At 52.0% G+C, this 23,379-nt stretch overlaps 1 protein-coding gene across 6 annotated transcripts in view; it reads right to left on the bottom strand.

Annotated features, from left to right (window-relative positions):
• Positions 1 to 23,379, bottom strand: part of LRP4 (LDL receptor related protein 4) — a 460,938-nt gene that overhangs the window by 318,685 nt on the left and 118,874 nt on the right. For all 6 annotated transcript variants that reach the window (XM_069221680.1, XM_069221681.1, XM_069221682.1 and 3 more), the window contains exon 2: positions 4,376 to 4,522. In XM_069221680.1, the coding sequence (XP_069077781.1) occupies positions 4,376 to 4,522 (147 nt within the window). The remainder of the gene's footprint in view (positions 1 to 4,375; positions 4,523 to 23,379) is intronic.

The following is a 23,379-nucleotide window of genomic DNA, read 5'->3' as shown; positions in this document are numbered from 1 at the left end:
CACCTACAACCCCCACAGACCTCGCCCTCCACAGACCCCCTTTCTCACAGACCTGGCTCTGAGGCGCTACCTCCACGGACCCACCCACTCCTGACAGATCACCTACAACCCCCACAGACCTCGCCCTCCACAGACCCCCTTTCTCACAGACCTGGCTCTGAGGCGCCACCTCCACGGACCCACCCACTCCTGACAGATCACCTACAACCCCCACAGACCTCGCCCTCCACAGACCCCCGTTCAAAGATCCCTCACAGACCTGGCTCTGAGGCGCCACCTCCACGGACCCACCCACTCCTGACAGATCACCTACAACCCCCACAGACCTCGCCCTCCCCAGACCCCCTTTCTCACAGACCTGGCTCTGAGGCGCTACCTCCACGGACCCACCCACTCCTGACAGATCACCTACAACCCCCACAGACCTCGCCCTCCACAGACCCCCTTTCTCACAGACCTGGCTCTGAGGCGCCACCTCCACGGACCCACCCACTCCTGACAGATCACCTACAACCCCCACAGACCTCGCCCTCCACAGACCCCCTTTCTCACAGACCTGGCTCTGAGGCGCTACCTCCACGGACCCACCCACTCCTGACAGATCACCTACAACCCCCACAGACCTCGCCCTCCACAGACCCCCTTTCTCACAGACCTGGCTCTGAGGCGCCACCTCCACGGACCCACCCACTCCTGACAGATCACCTACAACCCCCACAGACCTCGCCCTCCACAGACCCCCGTTCAAAGATCCCTCACAGACCTGGCTCTGAGGCGCCACCTCCACGGACCCACCCACTCCTGACAGATCACCTACAACCCCCACAGACCTCGCCCTCCCCAGACCCCCTTTCTCACAGACCTGGCTCTGAGGCGCTACCTCCACGGACCCACCCACTCCTGACAGATCACCTACAACCCCCACAGACCTCGCCCTCCACAGACCCCCTTTCTCACAGACCTGGCTCTGAGGCGCCACCTCCACGGACCCACCCACTCCTGACAGATCACCTACAACCCCCACAGACCTCGCCCTCCCCAGACCCCCTTTCTCACAGACCTGGCTCTGAGGCGCCACCTCCACGGACCCACCCACTCCTGACAGATCACCTACAACCCCCACAGACCTCGCCCTCCACAGACCCCCTTTCTCACAGACCTGGCTCTGAGGCGCTACCTCCACGGACCCACCCACTCCTGACAGATCACCTACAACCCCCACAGACCTCGCCCTCCACAGACCCCCTTTCTCACAGACCTGGCTCTGAGGCGCCACCTCCACGGACCCACCCACTCCTGACAGATCACCTACAACCCCCACAGACCTCGCCCTCCACAGACCCCCGTTCAAAGATCCCTCACAGACCTGGCTCTGAGGCGCCACCTCCACGGACCCACCCACTCCTGACAGATCACCTACAACCCCCACAGACCTCGCCCTCCCCAGACCCCCTTTCTCACAGACCTGGCTCTGAGGCGCTACCTCCACGGACCCACCCACTCCTGACAGATCACCTACAACCCCCACAGACCTCGCCCTCCACAGACCCCCTTTCTCACAGACCTGGCTCTGAGGCGCCACCTCCACGGACCCACCCACTCCTGACAGATCACCTACAACCCCCACAGACCTCGCCCTCCACAGACCCCCTTTCTCACAGACCTGGCTCTGAGGCGCTACCTCCACGGACCCACCCACTCCTGACAGATCACCTACAACCCCCACAGACCTCGCCCTCCACAGACCCCCTTTCTCACAGACCTGGCTCTGAGGCGCCACCTCCACGGACCCACCCACTCCTGACAGATCACCTACAACCCCCACAGACCTCGCCCTCCACAGACCCGCCTTTACAGACTCACCTCACACACCTGGCTCGCAGGTGTCGCTTCCACAGACCTACCTTCTCTTGACAGATCCCTTACAACCCATACACTCTCCACCGCTACACGCCTACTCCTCTCAGGCTCCTGTCCACAACCTCCCACTCGCAGTTCACTAACAACCCCCGTCAAAGACACCTCCAGACCACTTCTCAAATGCCCCACCTCCACAGACCCATCTCTCGTAGTTCACTAGCAACCCCCTCCTAAAGACCAAGCTCCACAGACCCACTTCCACCTCTCAGGCTCCGTCTCCAGCCACCCCACGTCTCACAGGCTCTACCTCCAGACAGCAACCTCACAGACCCATCTCTTAATCTCTATCTCCACAAACCTACTGTTACACACTTACCTCAGAGAGCCACCTCTGAGACTCTATCTCTACAGACTTACCTCACAGACCCACCTCTCAGGCTCCATCTCCAGCCACCCCACTTCTCACAGACTCTACTGACATACGACCATTTCACAGACCCTGCTCTCAGACTCAGACTTACCTCACAGACCCAGGTCTCAGACTCAGATTTACCTCACAGACCTTGCTCTCAGACTCACTTACCTCACAGACCCAGGTCTCAGACTTACCTCACAGACCTTGCTCTCAGACTCAGACTTACCTCACAGACCCAGCTCTCAGACTTACCTCACAGACCTTGCTCTCAGACTTACCTCACAGACCTTGCTCTCAGGCACAGACTTACTACACAGACCTGCTCTCAGACTTAGACTTACCTCACAGACCCAGCTCTCAGACTTACCTCACAGATCCAGCTCTCAGACTTACCTCTCAGACCCAGCTCTCAGACTTACCTCTCAGACCCAGCTCTCAGACTTACCTCTCAGACCCAGCTCTCAGACTCAGACTTACCTCACAGACCTTGCTCTCAGACTTACCTCACAGACCTTGCTCTCAGGCACAGACTTATGACACAGACCCTGCTCTCAGACTTACCTCAAATACCCAGTTCTCAGATTCACCCTTTACAGACTTACCTCATAGACCCACGTCTTAGATTCACCCTTTGCAGACTTACCTCACAAACCCAGCTCTCAGACTGCACCTCCACTGCCTACCTTTACAGACTGACGTCTCACAGACCCCGCTCTCAGGCTACACCTCCCCAGACCCACCTTTACAGACTCACATCTCACAGACCCTGCTCTCAAACTTTACAGAGTTACCTGACATACCCTCCTCTGATACTCACTTACCTCACAGACCCTGCTCTCAGACTCACCTCCACAGACCCTGCTCTCAGGCCGCACCTCCACAGACCTCCCATCACAGACTCACATCTCACAGGCCCTCCTCAGAGGCTGCACCTCCACAGACCCTGCTCTCAGGCCGCACCTCCACAGACCTCCCACCACAGCCCCGCCTGTCACAGCCCCACAGGCCGCACCTCCACAGACCTCCCACCACAGCCCCACAGGCCGCACCTCCACACACCTCCCACCACAGCCCCGCCTGTCACAGTCCCACAGGTCGCACCTCCACACACCTCCCACCACAGCCCCGCCTGTCACAGCCCCACAGGTCGCACCTCCACAGACCTCCCACCACAGCCCCGCCTGTCACAGTCCCACAGGTCGCACCTCCACAGACCTCCCACCACAGCCCCGCCTGTCACAGTCCCACAGGTCGCACCTCCACAGACCTCCCACCACAGCCCCGCCTGTCACAGTCCCACAGGTCGCACCTCCACAGACCTCCCACCACAGCCCCGCCTGTGACAGCCCCACAGGTCGCACCTCCACAGACCTCCCACCACAGCCCCGCCTGTCACAGTCCCACAGGTCGCACCTCCACAGACCTCCCACCACAGCCCCGCCTGTCACAGTCCTACAGGCCGCACCTCCACACACCTCCCACCACAGCCCCACCTGTCACAGTCCTACAGGCCGCACCTCCACAGACCTCCCACCACAGCCACGCCTGTGACAGCCCCACAGGTCGCACCTCCACAGACCTCCCACCACAGCCCCGCCTGTCACAGTCCCACAGGTCGCACCTCCACAGACCTCCCACCACAGCCCCACCTGTCACAGTCCTACAGGTCGCACCTCCACACACCTCCCACCACAGCCCCACCTGTCACAGCCCCACAGGCCGCACCTCCACACACCTCCCACAACAGCCCCACAGGCCGCACCTCCACACACCTCCCACCACAGCCCCACCTGTCACAGTCCCACAGGCCGCACCTCCACACACCTCCCACCACAGCCCCACCTGTCACAGTCCCACAGGTCGCACCTCCACACACCTCCCACCACAGCCCCACCTGTCACAGCCCCACAGGTCGCACCTCCACACACCTCCCACCACAGCCCCGCCTGTGACAGCCCCACAGGTTGCACCTCCACAGACCTCTCACCACAGCCCCACCTGTGACAGCCCCACAGCCCCACAGGCCGCACCTCCACACACCTCCCACCACAGCCCCGCCTGTGACAGCCCCACAGCCCCAGCACCCCAGCCCATCCTTACTGCAGCCGTCCTCGTCGCTGTGGTCGCCGCAGTCGTTGTCGCCGTCGCACTGCCACTGCGCCGGGATGCAGGTGCACTCGCCGAAGGCGCTGACGGCGCAGGTGAAGTGGCTGCGTCCACAGGTGCACTCGGTGCTGCCGCTCACACCTGTGGAGAGAGGCAGGGCGAGTCAGTGGATGCTCTCGCACAGGCTTCTAAGCGCTTCACGAGACAGAATACAGAAAGTGCGCTCTGGCCTGCTGATGTCTCTGCTGTGGGGGCTGGGTCTACCCTGTACCCCAGTGCGTCTACCCTGTACCCCAGTGCGTCTACCCTGTACCCCAGTGCGTCTACCATGTACCCCAGTGCGTCTACCATGTAACTCAGTGCGTCTACCCTGTACCCCAGTGCGTCCACCCTGTACCCCAGTGCGTCTACCATGTACCTCAGTGCGTCTACCCTGTACCCCAGTGCGTCTACCCTGTACCCCAGTGCGTCCACCCTGTACCCCAGTGCGTCTACCATGTACCCCAGTGCGTCTACCCTGTACCCCAGTGCGTCTACCCTGTACCCCAGTGCGTCTACCATGTACCCCAGTGCGTCTACCATGTACCCCAGTGCGTCTACCCTGTACCCCAGTGCGTCTACCCTATACCCCAGTGCGTCTACCCTGTACCCCAGTGCGTCTACCCTGTACCCCAGTGCGTCCACCCTGTACCCCAGTGCGTCTACCATGTACCCCAGTGCGTCTACCATGTACCTCAGTGCGTCTACCCTGTACCCCAGTGCGTCCACCCTGTACCCCAGTGCGTCTACCATGTACCTCAGTGCATCTACCCTGTACCCCAGTGCGTCTACCCTGTACCCCAGTGCGTCTACCCTATACCCCAGTGCGTCTACCATGTACCTAGTGCGTCTACCCTGTACCCCAGTGCGTCTACCCTGTACCTCAGTGCGTCTACCATGTACCTCAGTGCGTCCACCCTGTACCCCAGTGCGTCTACCATGAACCTCAGTGCGTCTACCATGTACCCCAGTGCGTCTACCCTGTACCCCAGTGCGTCTACCATGTACCCCAGTGCGTCTACCCTGTACCCCAGTGCGTCTACCCTGTACCCCAGTGCGTCTACCATGTACCTAGTGCGTCTACCCTGTACCCCAGTGCGTCTACCATGTACCTCAGTGCGTCCACCCTGTACCCCAGTGCGTCTACCCTGTACCCCAGTGCGTCTACCCTGTACCCCAGTGCGTCTACCCTGTACCCCAGTGCGTCTACCCTGTACCTCAGTGCGTCTACCCTGTACCCCAGTGCGTCTACCATGTACCTCAGTGCGTCCACCCTGTACCCCAGTGCGTCTACCATGTACCTCAGTGCGTCTACCCTGTACCCCAGTGCGTCTACCCTGTACCCCAGTGCGTCTACCCTGTACCTCAGTGCGTCTACCCTGTACCCCAGTGCGTCTACCCTGTACCCCAGTGCGTCTACACTGTACCTCAGTGCGTCTACCCTGTACCCCAGTGCGTCTACCCTGTACCCCAGTGCGTCTACCATGTACCTCAGTGCGTCTACCCTGTACCCCAGTGCGTCTACCCTGTACCCCAGTGCGTCTACCATGTACCTCAGTGCGTCTACCCTGTACCCCAGTGCGTCTACCCTGTACCCCAGTGCGTCCACCATGTACCTCAGTGCGTCCACCCTGTACCCCAGTGCGTCCACCATGTACCTCAGTGCGTCTACCCTGTACCCCAGTGCGTCTACCCTGTACCCCAGTGCGTCCACCATGTACCTCAGTGCGTCCACCCTGTACCCCAGTGCGTCCACCATGTACCCCAGTGCGTCTACCCTGTACCCCAGTGCGTCTACCCTGTACCCCAGTGCGCCTACCATGTACCTCAGTGCGTCTACCCTGTACCCCAGTGCGTCTACCCTGTACCCCAGTGCGTCCACCATGTACCTCAGTGCGTCCACCCTGTACCCCAGTGCGTCTACCATGTACCCCAGTGCGTCCACCCTGTACCCCAGTGCGTCTACCCTGTACCCCAGTGCGTCTACCCTGTACCCCAGTGCGTCTACCCTGTACCTCAGTGCGTCCACCCTGTACCCCAGTGCGTCTACCCTGTACCCCAGTGTGTATATCCTGTACCCCAGTGCGTCTACCCTGTACCCCAGTGCGTCTACCCTGTACCCCAGTGCGTCTACCATGTACCTCAGTGCGTCTACCATGTACCTCAGTGCGTCCACCCTGTACCCCAGTGCGTCTACCCTATACCCCAGTGCGTCTACCATGTACCCCAGTGCGTCTACCCTGTACCCCAGTGCGTGCGTCTACCCTGTACCCCAGTGCGTCTACCATGTACCTCAGTGCGTCTACCCTGTACCCCAGTGTGTATATCCTGTACCTCAGTGCGTCTACCATGTACCCCAGTGCGTCCACCCTGTACCCCAGTGCGTCCACCCTGTACCCCAGTGCGTCTACCCTGTACCCCAGTGCGTCTACCATGTACCTCAGTGCGTCTACCCTGTACCCCAGTGTGTATATCCTGTACCTCAGTGCGTCTACCATGTACCTCAGTGCGTCTACCCTGTACCCCAGTGTGTATATCCTGTACCTCAGTGCGTCTACCCTGTACCCCAGTGCGTCCACCCTGTACCCCAGTGCGTCTACCCTGTACCCCAGTGTGTATATCCTGTACCTCAGTGCGTCTACCATGTACCCCAGTGCATCTACCCAGTACCCCAGTGCGTCTACCATGTACCTCAGTGCGTCTACCCTGTACCCCAGTGCGTCTACCCTGTACCCCAGTGCGTCTACCATGTACCTCAGTGCGTCTACCCTGTACCCCAGTGCGTCTACCCTGTACCCCAGTGCGTCTACCATGTACCTCAGTGCCTCTACCCTGTACCCCAGTGTGTATATCCTGTACCTCAGTGCGTCTACCATGTACCCCAGTGCGTCCACCCTGTACCCCAGTGCGTCCACCCTGTACCCCAGTGCGTCTACCCTGTACCCCAGTGCGTCCACCCTGTACCCCAGTGCGTCCACCCTGTACCCCAGTGAGTCTACCCTGTACCCCAGTGTGTATATCCTGTACCTCAGTGCGTCTACCATGTACCTCAGTGCGTCTACCCTGTACCCCAGTGTGTATATCCTGTACCTCAGTGCGTCCACCCTGTACCCCAGTGCGTCCACCCTGTACCCCAGTGCGTCTACCCTGTACCCCAGTGTGTATATCCTGTACCTCAGTGCGTCTACCATGTACCCCAGTGCGTCCACCCTGTACCCCAGTGCGTCTACCATGTACCTCAGTGGGTCTATCCTGTACCTCAGTGCGTCTACCCTGTACCCCAGTGTGTATATCCTGTACCTCAGTGCGTCTACCCTGTACCCCAGTGCATCTACCATGTACCTCAGTGCGTCTACCCTGTACCCCAGTGTGTATATCCTGTACCTCAGTGCGTCTACCATGTACCTCAGTGCGTCCACCCTGTACCCCAGTGCGTCTACCCTGTACCCCAGTGTGTATATCCTGTACCTCAGTGCGTCTACCATGTACCCCAGTGCGTCCACCCTGTACCCCAGTGCGTCTACCATGTACCTCAGTGGGTCTATCCTGTACCTCAGTGCGTCTACCCTGTACCCCAGTGTGTATATCCTGTACCTCAGTGCGTCTACCATGTACCCCAGTGCGTCCACCCTGTACCCCAGTGCGTCTACCATGTACCTCAGTGGGTCTATCCTGTACCTCAGTGCGTCTACCCTGTACCCCAGTGTGTATATCCTGTACCTCAGTGCGTCTACCCTGTACCCCAGTGCATCTACCATGTACCTCAGTGCGTCTACCCTGTACCCCAGTGTGTATATCCTGTACTTCAGTGCGTCTACCATGTACCTCAGTGCGTCCACCCTGTACCCCAGTGCGTCTACCCTGTACCCCAGTGTGTATATCCTGTACCTCAGTGCGTCTACCATGTACCCCAGTGCGTCCACCCTGTACCCCAGTGCGTCTACCATGTACCCCAGTGCGTCCACCCTGTACCCCAGTACGTCTATCCTGTACCCCAGTGTGTATATCCTGTACCTCAGTGCGCCTACCCTGTACCCCAGTGCGTCTACCCTGTACCCCAGTGCGTCTACCATGTACCCCAGTGCGTCTACCCTGTACCCCAGTGCGTCCACCCTGTACCCCAGTGCGTCTATCCTGTACCCCAGTGTGTATATCCTGTACCTCAGTGCGTCTACCCTGTACCCCAGTGCGTCTACCATGTACCCCAGTGCGTCCACCCTGTACCCCAGTGCGTCTATCCTGTACCCCAGTGCGTCTATCCGGTCATTGTCAATGGCGATTAGATAGCATCAAGTTAACATAGGAGTTTGTTGGATTTTTGATGATTGCTTCTAAATTTAGTTTAGTGTTTTTTTAAAAGAAAGGATTATGCTTAGGGAAAGAAGTGGTGTACATTATGTACAGCTTTTCATAATGTACTACGTTTGTAAAAAAAAAAAAATACATTTCGCGATCAAAATATTTTATTGCGATTTTGTAATTAAACAGTAAAATAAACATGCAAAAAAAATCACATCAGTGTACATATTATATCAAAATACAATAAGATAGTTATAAAAATTACAGTATTAGTAATACAAAGTATAATTTAGATAAAAACAAGGTTAATACCTATGGAATATTATACATTTTGAAAAACATAGTTCAGCAGTCTCCACAAAATTTCATATTTATGGAATGTAAGAGTAGGATGAGAAGATATTCTATCACCCTGCCTTGTAAATATAATACATGATCACCAGGTATGTGTATACAATAAATTAGCATCTTTACAATTAGACATAATAGAGTTAATCGCCAAATAAATTAAATAATGTCCGATTAGTGACAGATATAGAGGAAGAAAGGGCAAGTGATTTCCATAGAATATGACAATTTATTAGCAATATTGATATTTTAAAAGTAATACCCCATACACCAGACCAAAAAGCAGACATAAAACAGCAGTCAAATAATAAATACTTTAAAGAACCATTAGCAACATGACAATGATAGCAAATGGGACTCTCCAGTGGTTTAGCTTTGAACAGACTAACATAAGTCCATACACAGTACAATGAGGAGATTTTTCTTGTTATAAGCAAACTGGGATAGTATTTTATTGTATACATTTAATGTAACATGACCATAGCAATACAAAATATTTAAAGACAATTCTATTTTAGATAACATAGCAACTGGAATAGCGTTATGAAACAAAGGATGGCGATGCCTAGATTACTAAATTTAGGGAATTCAGAGGTAGGTAGAAAAAACTTAAGTAAAGAAGTGAATGATTAAAACCTCATTACCGTGATGTATAGCAGGCAAGTAAAAAAATCTAGGATCTATATATTTTTTTGCACTAATTTATGTTATGGTGAAGTTTAACAGAGATTTAACCATAAAGAGGTCTATTTTGAATGTTTAATAATTCATCATACAATAAGAAACTAGTTTTGTGGCTCTAATAATTGGAGATTGTTGTTAAAAGATTTTCTATTGGAGACAGTTAAAACTGAACGTAGGGAAAAATGATTAGTTAGATCTTCAAGATTAATTGCGGTAGATGTTAAAGCAGTATTTTGAAACCAAAGAGGAACTCTGTCATTCAATAAAGGTGGTGTGGTAATACTAACATTTAGATACTCTCAAATCAGCATTGTTAGTGTCATGTTGGAGTTTCAAATAACTTTCTTACTGAGGAGTCCAAATAAGTTGGATAGATTTTACTTCAACCTTTTATAAAAGGTTAACAGGACATAAAGAGGCAACATAGGTAGTACATATAATATCTGGGGTACACCCTCACATTTTAATTGACTAAATGTCCCCCACTAAGATAGATTAAGAAAGATCAGTTTCCTATTTTAACTTCTGAATAACACTTTCATGTTTAAGTTCCTAAGTATGCTGTAAATTATTTGCCAAAGGGATACCGAGATATTTCAGTTTATGTGTACATCAGACTCTATTATATTGTTAAATCACATTTGATGTGCAGCATTCAGTTATAGAAACGATGCTATCCTATTTACATTAAGGGTATAACCTGAAACTACTAAGTAATTTTAAATTCTGTCCTGTATTATCAGGATTAATATACCTGGATCAGAAATAAATAACAGATCATCATCCACACATGCTGAGGTCTTAACAGTAGTGTTGCCAAGTCTAATACCTTTATTATGCAAACAGTTCCAAATAAGGCTAAATAGAAGTTCAATAGCCAATAGGAGGTAGAAATATGACCATTAAATAAGAATTTAGCTGTAGGAGAAATATAATGCGCTCTGATCATGTTATTAAAAGGCTGACAAAATGACACAGCACTATACCATGAAATAAAAATATCGATGTTATCAACTGTTTTTTACCTGCATCTACTGCAAGTAGGCCTGATGGTGGGTCCGTACTAGATACAGATGAACTGTTATGAAAAACCAGTCTGATGTTATGCACAGATAATTTGTTTTTTTTCATAAAACCAACGTGACCAGTGTGAATTAGCTGACCAGGTATGTTAGATATTCAAGCAACAAGAAATTTGGCATGGGTTTTACAATCCTGATTAACCATATTAGTCTGTAATTGGAAACAATTGTGGGATCTTTATTTGTCTTATGAAAAACTACAATCAAGGCTTCAGAAAAGCCGCACATTGTGGAAAATCTGCGAAACGTGTAAGAATATAGGATTCTAATTATGCAGTGAAGGTTTTATAGAACTCAGCAGGATCTGGGCCAGGACATTTTTCAGAATTAAGTGAAGCAATGGAAGCTAGCATTTTGAAGTGGGAAATGAGGACATCTAAAGAACCTTTTTTTGTCTTGAGTAATGACATGACAACAAAAATTCCACAATTATTTTAGAGTCAAACACATCAGGTTTGTAATATTATTTAGAATATTATTTTGGAAATTCAGCTAAAATATTCTCGAAAGATATCAACCCCTGCCCGAAATCGGAGTAAATAGCAGGTGTTGGAAGTTTATCATGTTCATTATGCAAACAATGAGCAAGAAGTTTCCCAGATCTATTGGCTTGAAAAAGTTTGCTTTATTGTTTGATATTTGTATACCCGTACGTTTGCCAAGCACTGAGTTATATTTGTATCTTAATTTTTGTAGTAGTGTTTAATATGTATACTATTTGAGGAGATAAATAATCTTTCTTATTTAGGAGACTCCTTTCATAAATTACTTATTTATGAGCGGAAAAGCTTGTTATCATTAACCACAACAGAGATAGTTAAACCTCTATTATAAGGCTTGAACATATCCAACCTAGGTACATTAGAGGTAATATGGTCTGCATCAATGGTAAAAAAAAAGTGTTTAAAATAATGTATTAATTTGTGTTTGCATTCATCTTTGAGAGGAATTTGAACATTCATTTTCAGCTGGGTTTATTGAGCTAGAGTCGGTCTATTTTAATTAAAATATATCATGGCATGGTCTTAAATATCAATGGCATGTATCTTGGGACAGAAGATTGATTGGCCTAAACTTCAAAATGCCATTAGAGAAACACACAACTTAAAAAGATAAAGCAACAAATCAGAAAGTTGCAGCGGACCTGGCTCAAAACAAACAACAGTCAAGACAAACTGCAGCTACAGAAACTTAACAGAATATACGAATCATCAATCAAAAAAAAGCTTTAAATTTTTTTTTAAAAACGTACTACTCAGACAGAATTCAAAATGCTAAATCTACAACCAAGGAATTTTATAAATTTCTCAATGAATTTCGAAAACCTACATGCATGGAAGGAAGTCATCCCACTACTCAAGATCTCACAAACAAACTGGCAACTCATTACACAACCAAGGCAGACACATTGGCCTCCTGTTTAAAACAGAAGAAAACAATCAAGCACCAACCCCTTTCCTAAAATACCCTCTAAGAATAAACCAACCCAGCCTCTACAGTCCTTCCAACAAATATCACAAGGTGAATTTATGGATTTGGTCAAAGCAAGCAGGCCTTCTGGTTGCCCTTCTGACCCTTGTCTACCACAAATCGTCAAGAACATTCTTTTATCTACTTCTGCTGCCACACCTGTAAGAAGAATTATCAACAACTCTTTAACTACAGGAACTTTTCCTGTAGACCTGTAAAAGGCATACATACGACCGTTATTAAAGAAAACAAATCTAGACCCCCAGGACCCCAACAACTACAGACCAATCACAACTGGACCTTTCCTGGGCAAACTGATAGAAAGAGCAGCATTTGCCCAGATGTCACAATTCATTGAAAACAATTCAATACTCTCAGACTTCCAAACTGGACTCCGCCCAGGAAGAGGCACTGAATCGGCACTCACAGCAATCTGGGACGATCTTAAAAACACAGTTGACCGCAATGGAGTTGCTGCACTACTTCTCTTGGACTTCTCGGCTGCCTTTGTTACGGTTGACTATGACACCCTAATTCAAAGACTCCACGAAGCCGGCATACAAGGGACTGCTCTTGACAGGATTACATCCTATCTTCAAAAAAGATCGAATATCATCTATTCGCCCCCCTTCTCATCCAAACCCTACCTCACAAAAGCAGGGGTCCCCCAATGATCAATCATCTCACCTTTGCTTTTTAACATCTACATGATATCTTTACCAGAACTGATTAATGATTTCCATCTCACATGCTACAACTATGCAGATGACACACAAATGCTACTTAAATTAGAATGACCCAAAAATATTGAAAACTCAGAAATCTTCAGTTGCCTCAGAGCCGTTGATCAGTGGATGACCTGGAGCCATCTCAAACTAAATATCTCCAAAACAGAAATATACATATGTGGTGACTGGAAAAGTTATGACCCAGTGTGCGCCTGGCCTGACGATCTCGGATGACCTCCTCAATTATCCAAGGAAGTTAAAAACCTTGGAATTACCATGGACTCCAAGTTAACTATGAATGCCCAAGACGACAAATTAGCACGAACAAGCTTCATCACCTTGAAGACTGTACAACGCATCTTCCCACACCTCGGATTCCCACACAAAGTGCAAGCTACCATCTCGCTTGTACTATCCAAACTGGATTATGCCAATGGCTTCTACCATGGATCATCTCTATCTATTATGAAAAAACTACAACGTATTCAGAACTCTGCAGCCAAGCTACTATTACATGTAGAGCCACAAGCCAACATCTCCCCTGCCTTGAGAGCACTACACTGGTTACCCGTTGCCAGAAGATGCACTTTCAAGCTGCTTTGTATCACCCACAAAGCTATACATGAACCAGGACTGCTTTTTATCAGAAGCAAAATAACCAAATACATTCAACAAAGAAACCTCCGCTCAAGATTGGTACCCCACCTTAGAACACCACCATACAAGAAAAAGACTACAGGTGGTACATCCTTCTCCGTTCAAGCAGCCAAACTATGGAATTCATTACCCCCAACTATAAGAGCCACAAATAACTTTCTTGTCTTCAGAAAAATACTCAAGAGTTGGCTCTTTCCTTCATAACCACCATATTCAAACAACTATGGACTGCATATGCCTATGTTGACAAATATTTTTTTCTGATTATGTGTATATTCTAGCTATGCATAGTTCTTTAGAAAATATGTATCGCTACTATGTCATAACAATAAACTACACACACACTCTTTATACCTGTTTAAGTATATTTACTCATGGTTTTAAATATGTATATGTATGTGCATATATATGTGTGTGTATATATATATATGTATGTATATGTGTTGTTCTGTGCTTGGCATGTTTGTGGGTCATTGCATGGCTCCTGGGTGGGTTGTTATACTAGATATCTATGAATCCCTGCTCTCATCTTATATCAAACTTATCTACCCATCACCATATGGCATGTCTATCAATCTGTCCTCCATTCCCACTCTGACTCAATCCCAAATCCATTCTACTACTTTCATCTCCTAAATAACTCTGCCTAAGCTCTTCCCACCGCTTCCATATCTAACTCACCAAACCTCACTTTACTACCATGACCTCCCAAACAACCCTACTAAATTTGCCCTCATTTATCTCACCCTGCTATTATGATCTTCCTAACCCCTTCCACAGACTCTTCCCTCCTCCATCCTCCTTTACTCATCCCAAGCCTAAATTCTATTACCACATACTCCCAATTAACACTTCTGGATTCCTCCATTCTCCATCCCTCCATCCCTCCATGACTCCAGTCAATCTAACTAACAAACTCTCATATCCGCGGCTCAAATTAACTCATAATAATACTAAAACTGTACTCATATTTCCCTATACTAATCCATCACTAATTCTTGTTGGGTTCCAGAGTAGCGTGCTACTCGACGAAAAGCGCTTCGATGCCTCGTCAGGGGTAGTAAGCGCTATATAAATACTATTACAGTACAGTACCCCAATGCGTCTACCCTGTACCCCAGTGCGTCTACCATGTACCCCAGTGCGTCTACCCTGTACCCCAGTGCGTCTACCATGTACCTAGTGCGTCTACCATGTACCTAGTGCGTCTACCCTGTACCCCAGTGCGTCTACCCTGTACCCCAGTGCGTCTACCCTGTACCCCAGTGCGTCTACCCTATACCCCAGTGCGTCTACCCTGTACCCCAGTGCGTCTACCCTATACCCCAGTGCGTCTACCCTGTACCCCAGTGCGTCAACCCTGTACCCCAGTGCGTCTACCATGTACCTCAGTGCGTCCACCCTGTACCCCAGTGCGTCTACCATGTACCCCAGTGCGTCTACCATGTACCTAGTGCGTCTACCCTGTACCCCAGTGCGTCTACCCTGTACCCCAGTGCGTCTACCCTGTACCCCAGTGTGTATATCCTGTACCCCAGTGCGTCTACCCTGTACCCCAGTGCGTCTACCCAGTACCCCAGTGCGTCTACCATGTACCTCAGTGCGTCTACCATGTACCTAGTGCGTCTACCCTGTACCCCAGTGCGTCTACCCTGTACCCCAGTGCGTCTACCATGTACCTCAGTGCGTCTACCATGTACCTAGTGCGTCTACCCTGTACCCCAGTGCGTCTACCATGTACCTCAGTGCGTCTACCATGTACCCCAGTGCGTCTACCCTGTACCCCAGTGCGTCTACCATGTACCCCAGTGCGTCTACCATGTACCTAGTGCGTCTACCCTATACCCCAGTGCGTCTACCCTGTACCCCAGTGCGTCTACCCTGTACCCCAGTGCGTCTACCCTGTACCCCAGTGCGTCCACCATGTACCCCAGTGCGTCTACCCTGTACCCCAGTGCGTCTACCCTGTACCCCAGTGCGTCTACCATGTACCCCAGTGCGTCTACCATGTACCTAGTGCGTCTACCATGTACCCCAGTGCGTCTACCCTGTACCCCAGTGCGTCTACCCTGTACCCCAGTGTGTATATCCTGTACCCCAGTGCGTCTACCCTGTACCCCAGTGCGTCTACCATGTACCTCAGTGCGTCTACCATGTACCTAGTGCGTCTACCCTGTACCCCAGTGCGTCTACCCTGTACCCCAGTGCGTCTACCATGTACCTCAGTGCGTCTACCATGTACCCAGTGCGTCTACCATGTACCCCAGTGCGTCTACCCTGTACCCCAGTGCGTCTACCATGTACCTCAGTGCGTCTACCATGTACCTCAGTGCGTCCACCCTGTACCCCAGTGCGTCTACCATGTACCCCAGTGCGTCTACCCTGTACCCCAGTGCGTCTACCATGTACCTCAGTGCGTCTACCCTGTACCCCAGTGCGTCTACCCTGTACCCCAGTGCGTCTACCATGTACCTCAGTGCGTCTACCCTGTACCCCAGTGCGTCTACCCTATACCCCAGTGCGTCTACCCTGTACCCCAGTGTGTCTACCATGTACGTCAGTGCGTCTACCCTGTACCCCAGTGGGTCTATCCTGTCCCTCAGTGCGTCTACCATGTACCTCAGTGCGTCTACCCTGTACCCCAGTGTGTATATCCTGTACCTCAGTGCGTCTACCATGTACCTCAGTGCATCTACCCTGTACCCCAGTGTGTATATCCTGTACCTCAGTGCGTCTACCATGTACCTCAGTGCGTCTACCCTGTACCCCAGTGCGTCTACCATGTACCTCAGTGCGTCCACCCTGTACCCCAGTGCGTCTACCCTGTACCCCAGTGTGTATATCCTGTACCTCAGTGCGTCTACCATGTACCTCAGTGCGTCTACCCTGTACCCCAGTGCGTCTACCATGTACCTCAGTGCGTCTACCCTGTACCCCAGTGCGTCTACCCTGTACCCCAGTGCGTCTACCATGTACCTCAGTGCGTCTACCCTGTACCCCAGTGCGTCTACCATGTACCTCAGTGCGTCTACCCTGTACCCCAGTGGGTCTATCCTGTCCCTCAGTGCGTCCACCCTGTACCCCAGTGCGTCTACCCTGTACCCCAGTGCGTCTACCATGTACCTCAGTGCGTCTACCATGTACCCCAGTGTGTATATCCTGTACCTCAGTGCGTCTACCATGTACCTCAGTGCGTCTACCCTGTACCCCAGTGCGTCTACCCTGTACCCCAGTGCGTCTACCCTGTACCCCAGTGCGTCTACCATGTACCTCAGTGCGTCTACCCTGTACCCCAGTGTGTATATCCTGTACCTCAGTGCGTCTACCCTGTACCTCAGTGCGTCTACCCTGTACCCCAGTGCGTCTATCCTGTACCTCAGTGCGTCTACCCTGTACCCCAGTGCGTCTACCCTGTACCCCAGTGTGTATATCCTGTACCCCAGTGCGTCTACCCTGTACCCCAGTGCGTCTACCATGTACCTCAGTGCGTCTACCCTGTACCCCAGTGTGTATATCCTGTACCTCAGTGCGTCTACCATGTACCTCAGTGCGTCTACCCTGTACCCCAGTGTGTCTACCCTGTACCCCAGTGCGTCTACCCTGTACCCCAGTGTGTATATCCTGTACCTCAGTGCGTCTACCATGTACCTCAGTGCGTCTACCCTGTACCCCAGTGTGTATATCCTGTACCTCAGTGCGTCTACCCTGTACCCCAGTGCGTCTACCATGTACCTCAGTGCGTCTACCCTGTACCCCAGTGTGTATATCCTGTACCTCAGTGCGTCTACCATGTACCTCAGTACGTCTACCCTGTACCCCAGTGCGTCTACTATGTACCTCAGTGCGTCTACCCTGTACCCCAGTGTGTATATCCTGTACCTCAGTGCGTCTACCATGTACCTCAGTGCGTCTACCCTGTACCCCAGTGCGTCTACCCTGTACCCCAGTGTGTATATCCTGTACCTCAGTGCGTCTACCATGTACCTCAGTGCGTCTACCCTGTACCCCAGTGCGTCTACCCTGTACCCCAGTGTGTATATCCTGTACCTCAGTGCGTCTACCCTGTACCCCAGTGCGTCTACCCTGTACCCCAGTGCGTCTACCATGTACCTCAGTGCGTCTACCCTGTACCCCAGTGTGTATATCCTGTACCTCAGTGCGTCTACCCTGTACCCCAGTGCGTCTACCATGTACCTCAGTGCGTCTACCATGTACCCCAGTGCGTCTACCCTGTACCCCAGTGCGTCTACCATGTACCTCAGTGCGTCTACCCTGTACCTCAGTGGGTCTATCCTGTCCCTCAGTGCGTCCACCCTGTACCCCAGTGCGTCTACCCTGTACCCCAGTGCGTCTACCATGTACCTCAGTGGGTCTATCCTGTACCTCAGTGCGTCTACCCTGTACCCCAGTGTGTATATCCTGTACCTCAGTGCGTCTACCCTGTACCCCAGTGCATCTACCATGTACCTCAGTGCGTCTACCCTGTACCCCAGTGTGTATATCCTGTACCTCAGTGCGTCTACCCTGTACCCCAGTGCGTCTACCATGTACCTCAGTGCGTCTACCATGTACCCCAGTGCGTCTACCCTGTACCTCAGTGGGTCTATTCTATACCCCAGTGCGTCTACCCTGTACCCCAGTGCGTCTACCCTGTACCTCAGTGTGTCTATCCTGTACCCCAGTGTGTCTACCCTGTACCCCAGTGCGTCTACCCTGTACCCCAGTGCGTCTACCATGTACCTCAGTGGGTCTATCCTGTACCTCAGTGCGTCTACCCTGTACCCCAGTGTGTATATCCTGTACCTCAGTGCGTCTACCCTGTACCCCAGTGCGTCTACCATGTACCTCAGTGCGTCTACCCTGTACCCCAGTGTGTATATCCTGTACCTCAGTGCGTCTACCATGTACCTCAGTGCGTCTACCATGTACCCCAGTGCGTCTACCCTGTACCCCAGTGTGTATATCCTGTACCTCAGTGCGTCTACCCTGTACCCCAGTGCGTCTACCCTGTACCCCAGTGTGTCTACCATGTACCTCAGTGCGTCTACCCTGTACCCCAGTGTGTCTACCCTGTACCCCAGTGCGTCTATCCTGTACCCCAGTGCGTCCACTCTGTACCTCAGTGGGTCTATTCTATACCCCAGTGCGTCTACCCTGTACCCCAGTGCGTCTACCCTGTACCTCAGTGTGTCTATCCTGTACCCCAGTGTGTATATCCTGTACCCCAGTGGGTCTATCCTGTACCCTACTTGGTCTATCCTGTACCCCAGTGGATCTATCCTATACCCCAGTGGGTCTATCCTGTACCTCAGTGTGTCTATCCTGTACCTCAGTGTGTCTATCCTGTACCCCAGTGTGTATATCCTGTACCCCAGTGGGTATATCCTGTACCCCAGTGGGTCTATCCTGCCCCTCAGTGGGTCTATCCTGTACCCTACTGGGTCTATCCTGTACCCCAGTGGATCTATCCTATACCCCAGTGGGTATATCCTGTACCCTACTGGGTCTATGCTGCACCTCAGTGGATCTATGCTGCACCTCAGTGGGTCTACCATACACCTCAGTGTGTCTATCCTGCACTATCCTGTACCCTACTGGGTCTATGCTGCACCTCAGTGGGTCTATCCTGTACCCCAGTGGGTGCATCCTGTAGCGAGTGGGTCTATCATGTACCCCAGTGGGTGCATCCTCTACCCCAATGGGTTGGTAATGTACCCCAGTGGGTCTATCCTGTACCCCATTGGTGCATCCTGTCCCCCAGTGGGTCTATCCTGTCCGCGAGCGGGTCCATCCTGTCCCCTAGTGGGTGTGTCCTGTACCCCAGTGGGTGTGTCCAGTGCCCCAGTGCGTCTATCCTGCACCCCAGTGTGTCTATCCTGTCCCTCAGTGAGTCTATCCTATACCTCATTGGGTCTATCCTGCACCTCAGTGCGTCTATCCGGCACGTCAGTGGGTCTATCCTGTACCCTACTGGGTCTATCCTGTACCCCAGTGCGTCTATCCTGCACGTCAGTGGGTCTGTCCTGCACCTCAGTGCGTCAATCCTGTACCCCAGTAGGTCTACCCTGTACATCTAGGTCTATCCTGTTCCTCACTGCGTCTATCCTGTACCCCAGTGTGTCTATCCTGTACCCCAGTAAGTCTATCCTGTCCCCCAGTGGGTCTATCCTGTACCCCAGTGGGTGTTATCTGTACCTCAGTGGGTCTATCCTGTACCCCAGTGGGTGTTATCTATACCTCAGTGAGTCTCTCCTGTACCCCAGTGAGTCTCTCCTGTACCTCTGGGTCTATGCTGTACCCCAGCGAGTCTATCCTGTATCCCAGCGGGTCCATCCTGTACCCCAGTGGGTGCGTCCAGTGCCCCAGTACGTCTGTCCTGCACCCCAGTGTGTCGATCCTGTCCCTCAGTGGGTCTATCCTGTCCCTCCGTGGGTCTATCCTATACCTCATTGGGTCTATCCTATACCTCATTGGGTCTATCCTGTACCCTAGTGGGTGTGTCCTGTCCCTCAGTGGGTCTATCCTGTCCCTCAGTGGGTCTATCCTGTCCCTCCGTGGGTCTATCCTATACCTCATTGGGTCTATCCTATACCTCATTGGGTCTATCCTGTACCCTAGTGGGTGTGTCCTGTACCCCAGTGGGTCTGTCCTGCACCTCAGTGTGTCAATCCTGTACCCCAGTGTGTCTATCCTGTACCCCAGTAAGTCTATCCTGTACCTCAGTGGGTCTGTCCTGCACCTCAGTGGGTCTGTCCTGCACCTCAGTGGGTCTGTCCTGTACCCCATTGGGTCTGTCCTGTACCCCATTGGGTCTGTCCTGCACCTCAGTGGGTCTGTCCTGCACCTCAGTGGGTCTGTCCTGCACCTCAGTGGGTCTATCCGTACCCCAGTGAGTCTCTCCTGCACCCCAGTGGGTCTATGCTGTACCCCAGCGAGTCTATCCTGTATCCCAGCGAGTCTATCCTGTACCTCAGTGGGTCTGTCCTGCACCTCAGTGGGTCTGTCCTGTACCTCAGTGGGTCTGTCCTGCACCTCAGTGGGTCTGTCCTGCACCCCAGTGGGTCTATCCTGTACCCCAGTGGGTCTATCCTGTACCCCAGTAAGACTATCCTGTACCCCAGTAAGACTATCCTGTACCACAGTAAGACTATCCTGTACCCCAGTGAGTCTCTCCTGTACCTCAGTGAGTCTCTCCTGTACCTCTGGGTCTATGCTGTACCCCAGTGAGTCTATCCTGTACCCCAGCGAGTCTATTGTGCACCTCAGTGGGTCTGTCCTGTACCCCAGTAGGTCTATCCTGTCCCTCAGTGCGTCTATCCTGTACCTCAGTGGGTCTATCCTGTACCCCAGTGCGTCTATCCTGTACCCCAGTGCGTCTATCCTGTCCCTCAGTGGGTCTGTCCTGTCCCTCAGTGCATCTATCATGTACCCCAATAGGTCTATTCTGTCACTCAGTGAGTCTATCCTGTACCTCTAGGTTTATCCTGTACCCCAGTGCGCCTATCCTGTACCCCAGTAGGTCTATTCTGTACCCCAGGGCATCTATCCTGCACCTCAGTGGACCTATCCGGTACCACAGTAGGCCTATCCTGTACCCCAGTGGGTCTCTCCTGTACCGCCAGTGTGTTTATCCTGTACCCCAGTGCGTCTATCATGCACCTCAGTGGGTCTGTCCTGTACCTCAGTGCGTCTATCCTGTATCTCATTGGGTCTATCCTGTACCCCAGTGAGTCTCTCCTGTACCTCAGCGAGTCTATCCTGTACCCCAGTGAGTCTCTCCTGTACCTCTGGGTCTATGCTGTACCCCAGCGAGTCTATCCTGTATCCCAGCGGGTCCATCCTGTACCCCAGTGGGTGCGTCCAGTGCCCCAGTGCGTCTGTCCTGCACCCCAGTGTGTCGATCCTGTCCCTCAGTGGGTCTATCCTGTCCCTCCGTGAGTCTATCCTATACCTCATTGGGTCTATCCTGCACGTCAGTGGGTCTATCCTGTACCCTAGTGGGTGTGTCCTGTACCCCAGTGGGTCTGTCCTGCACCTCAGTGTGTCAATCCTGTACCCCAGTGTGTCTATCCTGTACCCCAGTGTGTCTATCCTGTACCTCAGTGGGTCTGTCCTGTACCTCAGTGGGTCTGTCCTGTACCTCAGTGGGTCTGTCCTGCACCTCAGTGGGTCTGTCCTGCACCTCAGTGGGTCTGTCCTGTACCCCATTGGGTCTGTCCTGCACCTCAGTGGGTCTGTCCTGCACCTCAGTGGGTCTGTCCTGCACCTCAGTGGGTCTATCCGTACCCCAGTGAGTCTCTCCTGCACCCCAGCGGGTCTATGCTGTACCCCAGCGAGTCTATCCTGTATCCCAGCGAGTCTATCCTGCACCTCAGTGGGTCTGTCCTGCACCTCAGTGGGTCTGTCCTGCACCCCAGTGGGTCTATCCTGTACCCCAGTGGGTCTATCCTGTACCCCAGTAAGACTATCCTGTACCACAGTGGGTCTATCCGTACCCCAGTGAGTCTCTCCTGTACCTCAGTGAGTCTCTCCTGTACCTCTGGGTCTATGCTGTACCCCAGTGAGTCTATCCTGTACCCCAGCGAGTCTATCGTGCACCTCAGTGGGTCTGTCCTGTACCCCAGTAGGTCTATCCTGTCCCTCAGTGCGTCTATCCTGTACCTCAGTGGGTCTATCCTGTACCCCAGTGCGTCTATCCTGTACCCCAGTGCGTCTATCCTGTCCCTCAGTGGGTCTGTCCTGTACCCCAGTGCATCTATCATGTACCCCAATAGGTCTATTCTGTCACTCAGTGAGTCTATCCTGTACCTCTAGGTTTATCCTGTACCCCAGTGCGCCTATCCTGTACCCCAGTAGGTCTATTCTGTACCCCAGGGCATCTATCCTGCACCTCAGTGGACCTATCCGGTACCACAGTAGGCCTATCCTGTACCCCAGTGGGTCTCTCCTGTACCGCCAGTGTGTTTATCCTGTACCCCAGTGCGTCTATCATGCACCTCAGTGGGTCTGTCCTGTACCTCAGTGCGTCTATCCTGTATCTCATTGGGTCTATCCTGTACCCCAGTGAGTCTCTCCTGTACCTCAGTGGGTCTGTCCTGTACCTCAGTGGGTCTGTCCTGTACCTCAGTGGGTCTGTCCTGTACCTCAGTGCGTCTATCCTGTACCTCAGTGCGTCTATCCTGTATCTCATTGGGTCTATCCTGTACCCCAGTGAGTCTCTCCTGTACCTCAGTGGGTCTGTCCTGTACCTCAGTGGGTCTGTCCTGTACCCCAGTGCGTCTATCATGCACCTCAGTGGGTCTGTCCTGTACCTCAGTGCGTCTATCCTGTATCTCATTGGGTCTATCCTGTACCCCAGTGAGTCTCTCCTGTACCTCAGTGGGTCTGTCCTGTACCCCAGTGGGTCTCTCCTGTACCGCCAGTGTGTTTATCCTGTACCCCAGTGCGTCTATCATGCACCTCAGTGGGTCTGTCCTGTACCTCAGTGCGTCTATCCTGTATCTCATTGGGTCTATCCTGTACCCCAGTGAGTCTCTCCTGTACCTCAGTGGGTCTGTCCTGTACCTCAGTGGGTCTGTCCTGTACCTCAGTGGGTCTGTCCTGTACCCCAGCGAGTCTATCCTGTACCTCAGTGAGTCTCTCCTGTACCTCAGTGAGTCTCTCCTGTACCTCTGGGTCTATGCTGTACCCC

Source organism: Pleurodeles waltl, chromosome 3_1, assembly GCF_031143425.1.
Source record: "Pleurodeles waltl isolate 20211129_DDA chromosome 3_1, aPleWal1.hap1.20221129, whole genome shotgun sequence".
In the NCBI taxonomy this organism is placed as follows: domain Eukaryota; kingdom Metazoa; phylum Chordata; class Amphibia; order Caudata; family Salamandridae; genus Pleurodeles; species Pleurodeles waltl.
The sequence above is the reverse complement of the archived record's forward strand: the minus strand, read 5'-3'. Positions and strand labels throughout refer to the sequence as shown.